At 43.5% G+C, this 19,355-nt stretch overlaps 1 protein-coding gene across 7 annotated transcripts in view; it reads right to left on the minus strand.

Annotated features, from left to right (window-relative positions):
• CELF2 (CUGBP Elav-like family member 2) overlaps window positions 1-19,355 on the minus strand; it is a 485,873-nt gene that overhangs the window by 149,682 nt on the left and 316,836 nt on the right. For all 7 annotated transcript variants that reach the window (XM_030217226.1, XM_030217224.1, XM_030217223.1 and 4 more), the window contains exon 4: window positions 7,633-7,681. In XM_030217226.1, coding sequence (XP_030073086.1) covers window positions 7,633-7,681 — 49 coding nt within the window. The remainder of the gene's footprint in view (window positions 1-7,632; window positions 7,682-19,355) is intronic.

Genomic DNA, 19,355 nt, shown 5'->3' on the forward strand with positions numbered 1-19,355 from the left:
TAGTTTGAGTGTGAAACATTTCATTATCTTTTCTTTTTTGTATTTAACCTCATATAATCCATACCAGTATCAGTTTCTTAAGGGGGGGGGGGGGGAGGGGGTTAGGATGGGGTTAGCTGGATGCAGCTTTAATAGTATGCTGGAAGGGGGAGGTATAAGAATACAACTATCCCCCTGTTCTTTTTCTTCAGAATAGTTTTTAATTTTAAATTTTTTTTTGAGACTTATTCATTGTTTGCTCCTTAAATATTCTCAGAGTTGGATAGTATAATATTAGACTATTAGTAACCTGACCTGATCTTCTGGATGTCCAGTATTAAATAGAGGGGGGGGGGGAGAGGGAGTTGGGGAGGTGTACATAATGCATACGTAAAGAAAAAGTACATTTTATTTTTATTACATTTGTACCCCGCGCTTTCCCACTCATGGCAGGCTCAATGCGGCTTACATGGGGCAATGGAGGGTTAAGTGACTTGCCCAGAGTCACAAGGAGCTGCCTGTGCCTGAAGTGGGAATTGAACTCAGTTCCTCAGTTCCCCAGGACCAAAGTCCACCACCCTAACCACTAGGCCACGCCTCCACTGTTGCTACTATTTGAGATTCTACATGGAATGTTGCTATTCCACTAGCAACATTCCATGTAGAAGTCGGCCCTAGCAGATCACCAATGTGACCGCGCAGGCTTCTGCTTCTGTGAGTCTGACGTCCTGCACGTATGTGCAGGACGTCAGACTCACAGAAACAGAAGCCTGCACAGCCTTCTACATGGAATGTTCCTAGTGGAATAGCAACATTCCATGCAGAATCTCCAATAGTAGCAACATTCCATGTAGAATCTCCAATACTAGCAACATTCCATGTAGAATCTCCAATAGTATCTATTTTATTTTTGTTACATCTGTACCCTGCGCTTTCCCACTCATGGCAGGCTCAATGCGGCTTACATGGGGCAATGGAGAGTTAAGTGACTTGCCCAGAGTCACAAGGAGCTGCCTGTGCCTGAAGTGGGAATTGAACTCAGTTCCTCAGTTCCCCAGGACCAAAGTCCACCACCCTAACCACTAGGCCACGCCTCCACTGTTGCTACTATTTGAGATTCTACATGGAATGTTGCTATTCCACTAGCAACATTCCATGTAGAAGTCGGCCCTTGCAGATCACCAATGTGACCGCGCAGGCTTCTGCTTCTGTGAGTCTGACGTCCTGCACGTACGTGCAGGACGTCAGACTCACAGAAACAGAAGCCTGCACAGCCTTCTACATGGAATGTTGCTAGTGGAATAGCAACATTCCATGCAGAATCTCCAATAGTAGCAACATTCCATGTAGAATCTCCAATACTAGCAACATTCCATGTAGAATCTCCAATAGTATCTATTTTATTTTTGTTACATCTGTACCCTGCGCTTTCCCACTCATGGCAGGCTCAATGCGGCTTACATGGGGCAATGGAGGGTTAAGTGACTTGCTCAGAGTCACAAGGAGCTGCCTGTGCCGGGAATCTAACTCAGTTCCTCAGTTCCCCAGGACCAAAGTCCACCACCCTAACCACTAGGCCACTCCTCCACTCCGTGTCATCGAGAGTTTATAGATAGCCGTCACTTGCCATCTTTTTTTATTTTCTTCAGCTCTATTGAGCTGTACAGCTTTGTTCCTTTATTTTAATAAACCGTTTCAACCTTAAATGAGGCGGCAAGGAATTCCAAAGAAAGGAAACTTTCTTAGAAAGAGTCCTTTCCCTGGGCAATTTCTGTAGACAGCAGTTTAAAAACATAAGCATAGAGTAAGGATAAAGGAAAATCCCCAGAGCCACACAGGTTAATGAGGCAGCTGTACAAAAATCCCTCTCCACACCCTCTTTGACATTTAAGTTTTAACTAGAGTCCCTCCACGCACATATACAGTGGAATCATCTGCACAGGTGTTTTGAGGTACCCTGCTTCAGCACATTTGTTCTGGCTGCACCAAGTTCTTATGGAGCTTATCAGTGTGTGGGCTGCAAGAGTAGGAAGCCTAAATGATGCAATCTAGAATCAAGCCCCAAGTTGTAAAGGAATTAATTTGAAAGAAAAAAAAAATCCATTTTGAGGGTGTGGGTCATTCTGTTTTCCTGGTTATACAATTAGACTAACCACCAAAACTTTTGAGCTATTTTAATATTAGAATTCACTGCTGAACAGTTAGGTGTTCAGATCGCTGTATTAGATAAACACTACGTAAGTACATAAGTAATGCCACACTGGGAAAAGACAAAGGGTCCATCGAGCCCAGCATCCTGTCCACGACAGCGGCCAATCCAGGCCAAGGGCACCTGGCAAGCTTCCCAAACGTACAAACATTCTATACAATCAAGCCATTGTGACATCACTAATGAGGTTGGCTCTTATTGGTGGAATGAGCCACTATGACATCACAATAGGTTAAATCACTGCTCTATGTAATAAAAGTGAGCCAAGTAGAGGACATAAGTACATAAGTAATGCCACACTGGGAAAAGACCAAGGGTCCATCGAGCCCAGCATCCTGTCCACAACAGCGGCCAATCCAGGCCAAGGGCACCTGGCAAGCTTCCCAAACGTACAAACATTCTATACATGTTATTCCTGGAATTTTGGAGTTTTCCAAGTCCATTTAGTAGCGGTTTATGGACTTGTCCTTTAGGAAACCGTCTAACCCGTTTTTAAACTCTGCTAAGCTAACCGCCTTCACCTCGTTCTCCGGCAACGAATTCCAGAGTTTAATTATGTGTTGGGTGAAGAAATATTTTCTCCGATTTGTTTTAAATGTACTACACTGTAGTTTCATCCTTTTTTACTAAGCTGCAGTAAAACTTTCAGTTACCGTGGTTAAACACGGGATTTTACTGTAGGGTAGCTCAAATTTAACATGTTCCCATTATTATTATTATTTTTAATTGCAGGCCGTGTGTGTTAACATTCAGATTAACACATGGTGTCTGCTCTAGAGAGCAACAGAGGGATGGGAATTGTGGGAATCCTGCAATGAGAATCCTGCAGGTACAGTTTCTCAGTGCACAGGAATCTTGTGGGAGCATTGTTATGGATTTCCCGTGGGAGAGTATTCAAAATCTCTGGCAATGCCAGAGTGAGGCTTGAAACACAGAGAGGCTATTGGAGTACCAGAATGAGTTTAGAATACAGTGAAAGGCTAAAATTGGATTGGGGGGGGGAAGGGGGGATTGAGACAGGATTGTGCCATGTGAGAGAAGAATGGATCACAGGAGGCATGAGGGGGAGAAGCAGGAAAGAGAAAGTCATGCAGAGCAGAGAGGATGAGGAGTGAGAGAGGAGAGAAAGTTAAATCATTTGAATACAAAATTAACCCCTCCACCTTGTCTCTCTTTGTTTGGGAAATAATAAAAATTTGGAGGTTATACTGCTATCTTCACTCGCTCACTAAGGGAATTTTAGGTTTGTTTTTATTTTCATTTGTGTCCATTTTAAGGCAGTACTCTTAGTGACGAGACATATTTATGTTACCATGTGCTGAGTTTTCTGGTTCAAATTGCTTTTATTTTTTAGTCTGAGTGATATGATCTTATACACAGATGATCTCCTTTCAAACACAAAAAGTTAATCACAGATCTTCTATCGTGTAGCAAAACCCCATAAATTCCACAACTAGGAAGATCTGAATTGGTTGTCCACAATTCAGGTCCTTCCAGATATGACCAAAGCTACTCTGCAACTTAGGAAACAATTTTTGGCTCTTAAGGAGTGAGTTTCAGCTCTGGGAGCATCAGTGGCGTAGCCAAGGGAGGGCCCGGGTGGGCCCAGGCCCACCCACTTTGGGCTCAGGCCCATCCAGTAGCAGCACACCTATGATGTGGCTGGCAGGGATTCCCAAGCCCCACCAACCGAAAACTCCCAACAACTGCCCCTCCTTGTAAACAGCAGATCTTCACCTGCAGTGAGCAGCAACTGATACATACTGCTTGCACTGGCTCCACAGCCTTCCCTCTGATGTATTCCTGCCTATGCGGAAACAGGAAGTTGCATCAGAGGGAAGGCTTAAAAGGAATGTGGGGGAGGGGAGATGTTTGAGAGACCATATGGCATGCAGACGAGAGAGGGAGAAACCAAATCACTTGTGGGACAGGGTGGAGTTCTGCCCACCCATCTTGAGCCCAGGCCCACCCAAAATTGGGTGTCTAGCTACACCCCTGGGGAGCATATTTCTCCTCCAGTACCCTTGTCGTTGCTTGATTACCTTTCAAGCACAAAGATGTGCTTATTAAGATCATTCTCAGTTGGAATCATTGTTGTTGTTGAAAGAAAAAAGATAGGTTGGAAAAAGGTTAGTAATTAAGGGTTCGGCTGTTGAATTTAATTATCCTTTTTTTTATTTTTTTTTTAAATGAACCATTTCCTGTAAATCTTTGCCTGTTTCTCCTCAATGTGGTTTTGGTTATTTCCTGTAAGGGAGGGGGTGTTTTATAGTTGGTTTGGTAGAGAAGGGGGAACTGTCTATTTCATTAAAAACTCTCAAAAAAAATTGGAGTCAATGTTGGAGCTGTTGAATGAGTTGGAACAAATACTCTTGTTAAATTGGAGTAGGGTAACTCCATGGGAGTAATGCTGGATTTATTGTGAGTATAACTGCTTGTATAATTGTGCTTGGTATCACCGTATGCAGTATCCTTTGTACATTGCATTTTTGTTGTTCAATAAAGACTTCATATAAAAAAAAAAAAAATAAAATAAATCTTATAGCACATAACTCAAAAAGGGGTGTGGCAGGTCAGGGGAGTTCACTAAAGTTGCGTGCAGTATTACTGCATACCAGGGATTCGCGCCTAACTTAACGCACCAGGATTTACATCAGGTTTCAGTTGGTGTAAATCCTCACACCCTAGGTTTGGCGAAGAAATTGGCTGTAAGCGCTACTCTATAAATGGCGCATAACTCCAAGTGGATTTTTTTGGTGGCATTTAGGCACCCTTTACTGAATCTAATCTTAAGTGCTTAACATGGTTTAGTAAAAAGGTTCCCAAGCGCTCTGATTTAGTGAAGAGTGCGCTCTGGCTATTTCAGGGGTCTTTTTTTTTTTTTACTAAGCTGCGTGTCTACACGTGCCCAACGCATGGCAAAATGGAGTTACCGCACGGCTACCGCGTGGCTCTTGCGGTAATTTCATAAATAATTTTTATTTTCTGCTGCACGTAGCAGACGGGCATTTGGCGCGTGCAGGTCATTACCGCCTGGTTACTACACGAGATTTTACCACTAAGTCACTGGCTGGCGGTAAGGCCTCAGACCCAAAATAGATGCGCGGCCATTTTCATTTTGCCGCACATCCATTTTCGGCAAAAACACTTTTTTTTTTAAAAAGGCCTTTTTTTTTTTTACAGGTGCGCTGAAAAATGATTCTGCACGTGCCCAAAACCTGCACCTACACTACCGCAGACCATTTTTCAGTGCACCCTTAGTAAAAGGACTAGGGTTACCATATTTTGTCCTCTGAAAAAGAGGGCACATGCCTCGCCCCCTTACCCCACCCCTTTTGCATCCTTGTCCCGCCCCTGTCACATATTCCCCTCCCCTGCCCCCCATCACCTCCCCTGCCTTTACTTACTATCTACTGCCCTGGTGGTCTAGTGACCTCTTTTTGTGGCAGGAAAGAGCCCCCTCTTTCCTGCCTGGAGCTCTGTCCTTGCCCTCCATCCTGTTGCTGTGACGGTCTCAGGATTCAAAATGGCCACCGAGAATTGAAGTCTCGCGAGGCCGCATCAACTCTCGGCGGCCATTTTGAATCCCGTCACAGCAACAGGATGCAGGGCAAGGGCAGCGCTCCAGGCAGGAAAGAGGAGGCTCTTTCCTGCCCCGAAGAGGTCACTAGACCACCAGGGGCAGTAGATAGTAAGTAAGGGGAGGCTAGGATAGGCCCGCCACCCACCCCGCCCGCCCATTTGTCCAGAAATCCGTACAAACGGGCAGACTGGCAAAACCCGTCCGGACATGTCCTCAAAAAGAGAACATGTCCAGTTAAATCCAAACGTATGGTAACCCTAAAAAGGACCCCTCAGAGAAGTAATGAACTGATTCAGGACACAAGCACAGAGGGACTCTGCTATCTCCCAATGTCCCTATTTATTAAGAAAGAACTATTAAATACTTGCAAAGCCATATTTGTGAGTGAGTGCTAATACATTAACAGCTGCTACAAGGGATGGGTTTTATGGCACAGACTAGATGGGGAGATCAAATGGCTAAGCCATGCATTGTACACTGCTTAGGTAATTGCACTTGATCGGCAATATTACTACTACTTACTACTACTTAACATTTCTAAAGCGCTACTAGGGTTACGCAGCGCTGTACAAATTAACATAGAGGGACGGTCCCTGCTCAAGGAGCTTACAATCTAAGAGACAAGTGAACGGACAGTCCGATAGGGGCGGTCAAATTGGGGCAGTCTGGATTTACTGAACGGTAAGAGTTAGGTGCCGAATGCAGCATTGAAGAGGTGGGCTTTAAGCAAAGACTTGAAGACGGGTAGGGAGGGGGCTTGGCGTAAGGGCTCAGGAAGGTTGTTCCAAGCATAGGGTGAGGCGAGGCAGAATGAGCGGAGCCTGGAGTTGGCGGTGGTGGAGAAGGGTACTGAGAGGAGGGATTTGTCCTGTGAACGGAGGTTACAGGCGGGAACATAAGGGGAGATGAGGGTAGAGAGGTAGCGAGGGGCAGCAGACTGAGCGCATTTGTAGGTAAGAAGGAGAAGCTTGAATTGAATGCGGTATCTGATTGGAAGCCAGTGAAGTGACCTGAGGAGAGGGGTGATATGAGTATATCGGTTCTGGCAGAATATGAGACGTGCAGCAGAGTTCTGAACAGACTGAAGGGGGGATAGATGGCTAAGTGGGAGGCCGGTGAGGAGTAAGTTGCAGTAGTCCAGGCGAGAGGTAATGAGAGCGTGGATGAGAGTTCGGGTGGTGTGTTCAGAGAGGAAAGGGCGAATTTTGCTGATGTTAAAGAGGAAGAAGCGGCAGGTCTTGGCTATCTGCTGGATATGCACAGAGAAGGAGAGGAAGGAGTCAAACATGCTGGAATTCCTCCGTTTCACATTTACTAATTCCGTACATTCCATCTAGAGCTGTAAGATCTTCTCATTGAAACTGTCCTGTTGTGCCATCATTCAGACCTTTTTGCTTAGATACCACCAGGACAAGAATATTTAGTGTCAGGGCCTAACCCTGTGGAACGCTCTTCCTTTCCGCCTCGTGCTGTTTTTGAAAAATTCAAGACTGAACTGAAAACATTTCCTTTTAACCAGGATGCATTTAATATATAATCCCCCTTGCCCTATTTCCTTCCTTTGTTGTTTGTTGAGCGACGGTTTGAAGGATGCACCAGTGGTACTAGAATTGCAAAATTATTCCTTAATTTTTCTTTTCTTCCCTTGATTGCAATTTTCTTTCCCTCCTCTCTGCTTGTACTGTATTGTAAACCGCTCGGAAAGGCTCCTAATTGAGCAGCATAGCAAATAGCTGTACTTATTAAACCTGAAACTTTTTAAAAGCTTGAAAATAAACCAGAAAGCCGTAAAGGTTCAGATTTTGGCCATCATTTTCTCATGCAAAAGATGTGAGCAAAACAAATCCCAACAATCACATACCGTTTGACTTTTCGCTATCTGCAGGTTTCATCTGAATGGGATGATGCATCTAACAAAAAAAACACAAAGGAGAAGAAAAATAGATCAGTTTAAACAGTCACAAAAAGGCATTTCTCCTTCTGGTATGTCTAGAATAACAAAGGGGAACAACCCAGGGTTAGCAAAAAAGGGGAATTCAAAATACTGAATTTGATGATACCTGATAGATTTTCTCAAATATTTTATGACATCTGGCTGCGCCACACTGCAACAGTTTTACAACAATAATATTCAAAATCATATAGCAGAGAGTGTGCAGCAGCAGGCACAGCAGGGACTAAGCAAGGCAGCGCACAACAGCTCTGTTTCAGTTTGCATAACATTCCCCCTGGTGATGCACTAGAATCGTAAACAAAGTTGGCAAATTTCAAATACCCCTGAGGTGTTCTACACTGAGCAATGACTGCTGGGAGACAAAACTCTATGTGCATAGATCACTTGAAATAGCCCAGTATAAAATAAAATCACATCTTAGATTAATACGATAATATTAAACATAAATAAAAGCAAAACGTGCAGGACTAAAGCAGCTAAAAAAAAATAATAATAATAATTGGGCTCACAAGACTGCCAGCAACCTTAATCTGTAAGATCTAGTTACAGGGCTTCACAGCTCCACTTCCCCTGGAGTACGCTCGGCTTGGTTTCGATTTTGCTGACCTGTATTACACGCTTCCTTTTTCTTCAGCATCAGAACAACCAGAACTTGGACAGAATTCATAATGTAACTTTAGACATGCCGAACACAATGGAAAATAGAAAGCCTTTTAACTAGTATTTTTCTTCCCTCTCCACTATAATAATGTAAAATGCCAGTCCAGTGGCTGTGCCTCGCACTCCTACTATGCAGGTGCTCCTTGATTTGATCTCAAACTGCGTCTTTTGCTTCCCAGGTCAGCTGGGGCTAGAGATTAGGGTATTGAAGACAACACTCAAAGCCGCTAGGGTGAGGGAAAGAAAAACATCATGGTCACTGCTCAAGGGTGACACCTAGTGGCTAGATTCAGAAATAATTGCAGGTTTCTAGAAAGAGTCCGTGTGTAGCGTGGGATTGAAGACTTTAATATCCTGGCTTTATATAGTGGGGTTTTGGATGTCCATGCAATATGGATATCTAAATACCAGTTTTCAGATACCCAGAAGAAGAATAGAGCTTCTAAAATAACCACCTATATCAACTCTCATCATAGTAACGTAGTAGATGACGGCAGAAAAAGACCTGCACGGTCCATCCAGTCTGCCCAACAAGATAAAATCATATGTGCTACTTTTTGTGTATACCCTACCTTGATTTGTACCTGTCCTCTTCAGGGCACAGACCGTACAAGTCTGCCCAGCACTATCCCCACCTCCCAACCATCAGCCCCGCCTCCCACCACCGGCTCTGGCACAGACCGTATAAATCTGCCCAGCACTATCCCCACCTCCCAACCACCAGCCCCGCCTCCCACCACCGGCTCTGGCACAAACCGTATAAATCTGCCCAGCACTATCCCCACCTCCCAACCACCAGCCCCGCCTCCCACCATCGGCTCTGCCAGCCAATCTCGGCTAAGCTTCTGTGGACCATTCCTTCTGAACAGGATTCCTTTATGTTTATCCCGTGCATGTTTGAATTCCGTTACCGTTTTCATTTCCACCACCTCCCGCAGGAGGGCATTCCAAGCATCCACCACTCTCTCCGTGAAAAAATACTTCCTGACATTTCATGTCCTCTCGTTCTACCTCCTTCGCATCTTCGCATCATGATCCACTTGCTTTTTCTCACCTTCAAAGAAATCTAATAAATTGATAAAGCAGGAGACTTGCTGTTGCTGAACCCATGCTGACTCATTTCCATTAACTTTAACTGTCTATATCAGGGGGTGGGCAACCTTGGTCCTCGAGGCCCACAACCCAGTCAGGTTTTCAGGATTTCCCCAATGAATATGCATGAGATCTATTTGCACACAATGGAGGCAGTGTATGCAAATAGATGCATATTCATTGGGGAAATCCTGAAAACCCAACTTTGTTGCAAGTTCTTGAGGACCGAGGTAGCTCCTATATGATTAATAATTTTCTTTGTTTTTTTTTGTAATACAGCTTCAATCATTTTGCCTTGCACCAGTGTCAGGCTCAGTGGTCTAAAGTTTCTGGTTGCTGCAAGTTGGAAAGGTCTTACTTTTATGGCATGTGAATTACTCAGGTGAGCGAGATCTGACCCTTATGGACTACAAAACTGGTCTGGTTTGCAACTTGCCCACAATAAATCTTCATGGAGATTTGCTCCAAGAAAATGATTAATTTCCATTATTATGAGCAGTTTGTAGCCCTGAAGGGCCGTAGGTGCATGCTCTCACTCAGCATTATTCATCATTCTTGAACTACAGAGAATCCTGTGTTTTTGTACTAAGGTATTTCTGCATAGCAGCAGATAAAAATGAACTGGGGATTTATTGATCTATTAAGTGTAACACAACTTTTGGAAGGAGTCTTGTGGCATACATTTTTTGATATTTTAATAAACATGTATAATAAAACAGAATCCCTTGCTTGTTTCTTATTTATCCCTGTACTGAATATTAAGAGGCTTCAACCCACAATGTTAATTTTTTCCATGGCCTAGTCCTGCAAATAAAATCTGTAAACGTACTTTAATCAGACTCTACATTTACGTGTTTCCCTGCTGCTCATCTGGTGCTTTGTTTCATTTTTGTTTTGTTTTATAATCAACAGTTTCTTTAACCTCAGAAGCAGACTCGGTTGAGTTAATGGCGCACTGCCTTCCTGGACTAGATTACTCTCTGCCAGAGAACTGCAGCTGTGCTATAAATCCACTTGGAATCTGTAAAAATAAGGGTCAACAAACAAGCTATAGGCGAGACCCTTTAATTGGACTAACTCAATACATCTGTGACTGGCTTTCAAGAACTGCCCTCTGTTGATCAGGTCAGTAAAGTACTACAGTTACACTGGCTTTACATAGTGCAAACTCATTTAGGTCTTAGGCTGCCTTTGTATGTCATTATGGTTTAGAAAAGGGAAAAAGGGGGGTGTGGGGGGGTAGGTGAGCATGGTAAAATTTTACAGCTGAAGTCATTATATCTGATAACAGCTATAAAAGCCGACCTCCGTCCTTGTTAATTCTTTGGGTTTGTTTCAAAGTGTTTGATCACCCTAATTTCAAATGTTTTCTACTGTAGAACGCTCTTTAAATGCCCATGAAGTAGCCCGCTTGTGAGGTTAAGGGAATGATCTTTGGATTCAGCTCATGTCTTTTCAGTAGTAGATCAAGGCAAGTTACATTCATGTATTTTGCTGTGCTCAGAGGACTTACAATGTAAGTTTGTATCTGAAGCAAGGGAGGATTAAGTGACCTCCTGACTTTCACAAGGGGCAGCAATGGGATTTGAACCAGGCTTCCCTAGTTCCCTGCTCTAACCATTGGGCTACTCTTCTATTTCCTTGAAGAAATGTTCATCTACTGAGTCATCCTTCCGCTGTCTTTAACGTACTATTGTGTGTCTGAAGACTGAAGACTCATTCTTTATTGTCCATAACTTTTGGCTCGTTCCTGGTAGCATCCTTCTAATATCATATAACAATCCTCACATAGATTTAAATGATTTATAGATATCTACTGTGTATTTAAAATCACAGGGAGGAAAAAGCCTCTGCAAGCTGGGACTTTCTTTTTAAAACACAGTCACGTCAAGGCTTTGGTGCAACCATAGGTATAAAAAACCTTCCTTGTGTTGTATTATACAAACTAGTGCTTTTTATACTTTTTATATTTTTTTGTGTGCAAAAAACACTTGTCCAAATGCCCATTTTCATAGCAGCATTTTCCGATTATCCCCGCTGCCTCCGACAATGGCCAGCTTTTCGACAGACTGCTTCAAGGATCGGCAGGGTCACTCCAGCTGTAAGCACCTTAAACAGACAAAGTATAATATAGCATATATCTTTTGAAATTACACATTCCAATAGAAATCAACACTTACTGCAGTAATCAGCAACACTCATCGCTGCTTTACGTGGGCTCAATGTTCCAAGATGGCGTCCACTATGTTTAAATAAACACCACCACAGAACTATCCAATCATAGCAAAGGAGGGTGGGGCAGAAAATTACAGATTCCTCATAAAGTGGAATTATTCTGTCTTCCCATTTAACCCTGTAGGTCCCAGCGATTTTACACATAAAGAATCCCAAATCATTGTTGAGAACTGAATCATGATTTTTTTTTTCTTATTAATGTGTATGGTTATATACTGGGTAGTTCCACATAAGCGCGGTGGATACAGAAGAAAACATACAGTTGGAACGACAGTGGATATTCAGACTAAAATTGCTGGAACCTACAGGGTTAAATGGGAAGATAGAATGGTTCCACTTTTTTTGATTCACGAGGAATCCGTATTTTTTTGCCCCACCTTCTTTTGTTATGATTGGATAGTTCCATGGTGGACGCCATCTTGGAACATTGAGCCCAGGTAAAGCAGTGATGAGAATGTTGCTGATTACTGCAGTAATCGTGCATTTCTACTGGAATATGCGATTTCAAAAGATATATGCTGTATTATACTTCGTTTAAGGTGCCTGCAGCTGGAGTGATCCTGCCGATCTTTGATGCCGTTTGTCGAACGCTTGCCATCGTTGGAGGCAGAGGGATAATCGGAAAATGCTGCTATGAAAATGGGCATTTGGACAAGTGTTTTTTGCACACAAAAAAAATATAAAAAGTATAAAAAGCACTAGTTGTATAATACAACACAAAGAAGGTATTTTTAATGCCTATGATTGCACCGAAGCCTTGAAGTAACTATGTTTTAAAGAAAGTCCTGGCATGATGAGGCTTTTTCCTCCCTGTGATTTTAAATACACAGTAGATATCTTAAAATCATTTTGTGATTCTTTCCAACTTCAGTTGGGTTGGAATGAACAAAATGTTGACTCTTTCAATGGAGTAGTCCATTTTGAGTAATCGTGGGATGAGATAGATTGAAGGGATTGTAAATATACTCAAGGTTTTCTTCTCCATCAGCCCAAATCATGAAGATATAATTGCTGTATGGGTTATATCCAAAGTTTGAGAAACCCCAGGCGCCAGGTTGCCATGGTGCCTAAAAAATCAGAGAGTCACACAAAACAAAAAAAAAAAAAAAGAGAAAATCCAAACCTCACAAATGTGTGTAAAGTCAAACAGTCAGGAGCGATGGAGCAAAAAACGAGGAAACCAAAGTTAATTCAATAAATCAGGTCTTTAATTGCCTCAAAATTGATGTAAGCCAATTGTCAAAAGGCTTGACACGGCCGAGTTTCAGCAGGCGTGCCCCATCTTATTGGCCACATAAACAAAAGTGTAGAAGTGAAGACTGGTACATATAAAGTACACATTGGACTAAGATACATCGAGCAGTAATACCCAGCATCGGGCTTGCAGCATCAACCAGATAAACCAAACTGATTCAGCAATGGCACCCGTCCTGGATTCTACACAGGTCCATGTTTCGCCTACCATGGCAAAACCAGGACAGGTGCCATTATTGAATCAGTTTGGTTTATCTGGTTGATGAATTACTGGTTTTGAGTCCTTATCTGTTGGAAATATTGAGAGCATCAAAGAAGAAAACAGTAGTCTTCTGATAATCTTTATGGAGTTGGGGGCTTGTTCATCGCATTGGAACTTTCTAATGGTCGACAGATTATTTTTTGTCAGAGTGATAGTTCAGCGAGGAGTCATTTGGAGGCAGCTGTTGGACATTTATCTGACTATAATCGTTAGAGCTTGACTTCAAGTTAAGTATGGACTTTATAACTTTTGAAGTATGTAACATTTTGAGGATATTGATTTTTTTAAGGATATTGAAGTATTTACTCCTGTTATACTGGAAAACCGGAGCTGATATATTATATATATAGAAAGTACAAGTTTTCAAGCTACATAAGGATTGTTTTAAGTGATATTATCGCTCTGTAAGTAGTAAATATAATATTTATTAACCATTTTTGGAGTATAGAACCCAGTATTTGTGAGCAGAGATACCTATTCACTAGAAATATCCTGAAAATCTGGCCTGTTTGCAGCCCTTGAGGACTGGATTTGTAACGCTTGTTTCATAAAATCATGCATACACTGCAACTCCAACCCTGGTCCACCCAAGCTGCACTCTGAGACACCTACGAACAGGTCATTACATTTATTACAGGGTCAACAGCTGGTGGTATCTCCAGATATTCAATGCCAGACCATGTTCTGGCACCAGCACTGAATAACTGGTCATACATAGCCGGATAACGATTATCCGGCTAAGTGCAATATTCAACACTTAAAACACAGTCCTATCTTTATCTGGTTTAACTTTTATGTGGAGGAATGGATGAGTAGCCTAATGGTTTGAGCACCAGTCTTAACATCCAGAGGTGGTCGGTTCAAATCCCATTGCTGCTCCTTGTGATCTTGGGCAAGTCACTTAACCCGCCCATTGACTCAGGTACAAAATTAGATTGTGAGCCCTCCAGGGACAGAGAAATACCTAGTGTACCTGAATGTAACTCACCTTCATCTACTACTGAAAAAAAAGGTGCGAGCATAATCCAAATAAAGAAAAATGTTGTCCTATTTATCTGGTTTAACTTATCCGGTTAAGTGAAATTATACCTTTTTGAAAGAGTTAAAAACAATTAAGCATTTGGATTGGAAAGCTTGGCTTGACAATAAGTCACTATCCTTCAGGGTAGTACCTCATCTTACTACACTCAAAGTATAAAACTGATGTGTAAATATTATAGAATTATCCTGCTGCTGTTCACCTTCATAGTTTTATACTTTGTTAAGTGTACTAAGATGAGGTACCACCTGAAGGATAATTATTTATTGTCAAGCTAGGCTCTCCAATCCAAATGCTTAATTGTTTTTAACTCTTTCAAAAAGATATAATTTCACTGTGTAATTGCCGAGTAAAGATATACTGTAATTAGTAACTTTAGAAAACCTGAAATGAGCACTCCAGATAGCTCGTTTGTTATTTTGAGAAAAAGACACATCCACAACTGGGGAATTTAAAGGCATTAATGGGTTACGTATTTCTGGAAAAGACTATCATCAGGTCTTTAATGCGCATCCTGGTAATGCAACAGAGATGCATTATGAAGTCATGGTAGCTACAGAGCATACAGCAGAAGGCTGAATACACAATAACTCCAGCTGTGAACATCTGCCAGGCTTTTATATCAACAGAGAGATGTGCTCAGTGCATTTACCAGATCTTGGAGCAGTAAGTTAAAAAAAAAATCATTTTAACTGCTCTGTCAGGAGCACTGGTTAAGGATCAATGATAAAATAACGTTCAAAATTCTGATGACGTTCATTATTCAGGATGACCACTCTATCTCTCATGACTATCCCTCCTCTCAGTACCCTTCTCTACCACCGCCAGGCTCCGCCCTTTCTGCCTCGCCTCACCCTATGCTTGGAATAAACTCCCTGAGCCCATACGCCAAACCCCCTCCCTGCCCATCTTCAAATCCTTGCTCAAAGCCCACCTCTTCAATGTCGCTTTCGGCACCTAATCATTATTTCATCTATTCAGGAAATCTGGACTGTCCCAATTTGATTGACTGCACCTTTTTGTCCTTTAGATTGTAAGCTCCTTCGAACAGGGACTGTCCTCTGTGTTAAATTGTACAACGGTGCGTAACCCTGGTAGCGCTTTATAAATGTTAAGTAGTAGTAGTAGACTACCGATTCCCTACGTTCCTACCAGGTCATTAAGATCCTCACAACACAACTATCTGTTGGTGCCATCAATTTGCACTTGTTTTGATACTATCAGAACAAAGATTTTCAGTGAAACTGGTCCCACTCTCTGGAATTCTCTTCCCGGGAATATCCCTTAGGTTGGAAAGTTCGTTCCAAACCTTCAAAGCAAGGATTAAAGACATTTCTAGTCTAGGAGGCAGTTTATCGAAACTTTATTGAAGCAGCAGGATGAGACCTGACACGGAGCCATGTTTCGGCGGGCACAGCCGCCTGCTTCAGGGGTCACAGCAACACCATCCGGAGATGGGAAGGCGGTAGAACGAGAGGGCATGAAATAAGATTGAAGGGGGGCAGACTCAAGAAGAATGTCAGGAAGTATTTTTTCACGGAGAGGGTGGTGGATGCTTGGAATGCCCTCCCGCGGGAGGTGGTGGAGATGAAAACGGTAATGGAATTCAAACATGCGTGGGATAAACATAAAGGAATCCTGTGCAGAAGGAAGGGATCCTCAGGAGCTTAGCCTAGAATGGGTGGCAGAGCTGGTGGTTGGGAGGCGGGGCTAGTGCTGGGCAGACTTATATGGTCTGTGCTGGGGCTGGTGGTTGGGAGGCGGGACTAGTGCTGGGCAGACTTATACGGTCTGTGCCAGAGCCGGTGGTGGGAGGCAGGAATAGAGCTGGGCAGACTTATACGGTCTGTGCCGGAGCTGGTGGTTGGGTGGCGGGGATAGTGCTGGGCAGACTTATACGGCCTGTGCCAGAGCTGGTGGTGGGAGGCGGGACTGGTAGTTGGGAGGAGAGGATAGTGCTGGGCAGACTTATACGGTCTGTGCCAGAGCTGGTGGTGGGAGGCGGGACTGGTAGCTGGGAGGTGAGGATAGTGCTGGGCAGACTTATACGGTCTGTGCCAGAGCTGGTGGTGGGAGGCGGGGTTAGTGGTTGGGAGGCGAGGATAGTGCTGGGCAGACTTATACGGTCTGTGCCAGAGCTGGTGGTTGGGAGGCGGGGTTGGTGGTTGGGAGGCGGGGATAGGGCTGGCCAGACTTATACGGTCTGTGCACTGAAGAGGACAGTACAAATAAAAAAGTAGCACATATGAGTTTATCTTGTTGGGCAGACTGGATGGACCGTGCAGGTCTTTTTCTGCCGTCATCTACTATGTTTACTATGTAACTTCAACATTGTGTGCAATGTCTGGTGCATATCGTACAGCAAAGAGAGGGAGCAAAGTACAAACAAAAGTCCAAAGAGCAAAAACAAAAAAGTACCAGGTACCTTCAAAAAAAAGGGGAATGAAACCTTTAATCAACCATTCAAAGATCTGTTCCTTAAAATACATGATTAAAGGTTTCATTTCCCTTTTTTTTGAAGGTACCTGGTACTTTTTTGTTTTTGCTCAATGTCGACTGGTGCAAACATCCGAATGATACTCAAGGAACAATGAAGAACTGTCATCGAATAAACAGATGTAGAGCTGAGTAAACACCATAACCACCACCTCAATTAGGTGAAAAGGGGAAATTAATGTAGAACACATTCTCTCCCTCCTTCCTGGCCTGACTCTCCTGTTTTCTGGGGAATGGACGTCAGGTCACTGCTGTTCTGCCCTTTTCTGGGTTTCTTTCCTGTGGTCCAATTTTTTATTTATATTACAAACCACTCAGAAAATCCACTAATTGAGTGTTATATCACACACAGAATAAACCTGAAACTATTTTGGGCTTCTTATGAAATCAAACCAACATTCTGACAAAAAAACCCTAAAGTTCCAAAGTCCCAGTGCATCAGATTTTTTTTTTTTGTTACATTTGTACCCCGCGCTTTCCCACTCATGGCAGGCTCAATGCGGCTTACATGGGGCAATGGAGGGTTAAGTGACTTACATGGGGCAATGGAGGGTTAAGTGACTTGCCCAGAGTCACAAGGAGCTGCCTGTGCCTGAAGTGGGAATCGAACTCAGTTCCCCAGGACCAAAGTCCACCACCCTAACCACTAGGCCACTCCTCCACTGTTGCTACTATTTGAGATTCTACATGGAATGTTGCTATTCCACTAGCAACATTCCATGTAGAAGTCGGACCTTGCAGATCACCAATGTGGCTGCGCAGGCTTCTACATGGAATGTTGCTAGTGGAATAGCAACATTCCATGTAGAATGTCCAATAGTAGCAACATTCCATGTAGAATGTCCAATAGTATCTATTTTATTTTTGTTACATTTGTACCCTGCGCTTTCCCACTCATGGCAGGCTCAATGTGGCTTACATGGGGCAATGGAGGGTTAAGTGACTTGCCCAGAGTCACAAGGAGCTGCCTGTGCCTGAAGTGGGAATCAAACTCAGTTCCTCAGTTCCCCAGGGCCAAAGTCCAGCACCCTAACCACTAGGCCACTCCTCCACTGCAGATTCCCTAAACTACGCTGCTTCTGGAACACAAAGAAGCAGATGGGAGGAGGGCTTTAACCCTTACTCTGCCAGATCGTTTAGAGTGCCAGATCAGGCAGCAAGAAACTTTTTAGATAACTCGGGTTGTTTAAAATTAAAGAGAAAAAAAAAAGTATGATTTTGCCTTTTGTTACAGTATTCCTAAATATTTTGAACGGTTCTGCCTGGGTGCACATGGCCTGGGTGGAGGTGAGGTGGCAAACAGCGATAGCAAAGGGAGGGGGAATCCAGCATGCGAAAGGAAGGGTGTGTGTGTGTATATATTGTAAGGGGGTTGGAGGGTCTAAGCAGGTCAGGAGGAGGTATGGGGCCAGACTACATTCCCCACAAAGCCCTGAGAGAAGGGATCGGGGGGGGGGGGGGTAGGTCCCAAAACCCGGTATGGCCCCCACGTGGAAGGGAGGGGGAAAAGGAGTGGAAAGAGCAGCTGCTATGGCAGACGAGGGCCAGAAGGGGGAGCAGGGATGACAAAGCTCAATTCCCTTGGGTTAGAAATCAGTACAAGATTCCTTCCACCTGGGAGGGGGAGGAGGTCTCCAGCCCACAGCCTAGCAGAGAAGCAGAGTTAATGGAGTGCTTGGAGGAAGGAGAGTCTGGAGGGACCAACACACCAGGTTTGGAGGAGCCGGTTGACATGGACTGTAATTGTACTTTGGGGCAGAGTTGCAGGGGTGGTCACAGGAGTCAATTAGCTGTGTTGTGGGCGGTGTACTGCCATTCTGCAACCACCCAAGCGGAAAGACTTTTAAAACTGAAACCCCGGCTGTTGAACTGGGGAGAACTTGGATTTAAAGGGAAGTTTTTTTCTTGTTGCTTTGTTTTGGAAACTGAATGGGACTTTAACCCCCTTGAACTGAGATTTTGTGGAGGAGGGGAAATAAACTGTTTGGAACTAAAAGCTGTGTTGTCGGGAAGGACTTTGTTTGTGGACTGCTGCCTACCACCCCCTGAAGGTTTGCTACCGGGATTACAGATATTACAATATAGAAGTGGAACTGTGAAATCTGGGGAGGGGGCTGAGAACCAACTGAAGAGAGGGGCTGGATTAGATGCAGAATGATGGTTCTCTGACTTTGCTCCAGGACTTCCCCTCCCCCTCCTCTAGGCAGCCTGGAAGGAAAGGGACTGGAGCAGAACATCCCTCCTGCTCTAGTCTGAAAAGAAGGTGGTGGATCTCCCAGGATGTTCCCTCAAACAGAGCCTACAAAAGTCACCCTCAATGAAACAAATCATTCCTTAAACCACCCAAGTACACCAAAACACCTCTCTCACGACCTTACCTAACACCTTCTACCTAAATTCCTCTTTCACCTCAGCCTATGATCGATCATCTGTTTTCTTAGATCATGTAATGACGTTCTCATTTCCATACTCTGTAAGCCACATTGAGCCTGCAAAAAGGTGGGATAATGTGGGGTACAAATACAATAAATAAATAAATAAATAAATAAAAACTAAACCCTGTATACTAGAGAGAAAGAGATGAAACAAGTC

The sequence above is a fragment of the Microcaecilia unicolor genome, chromosome 10 (assembly GCF_901765095.1).
Source record: "Microcaecilia unicolor chromosome 10, aMicUni1.1, whole genome shotgun sequence".
NCBI classification, from domain to species: Eukaryota; Metazoa; Chordata; class Amphibia; order Gymnophiona; family Siphonopidae; genus Microcaecilia; species Microcaecilia unicolor.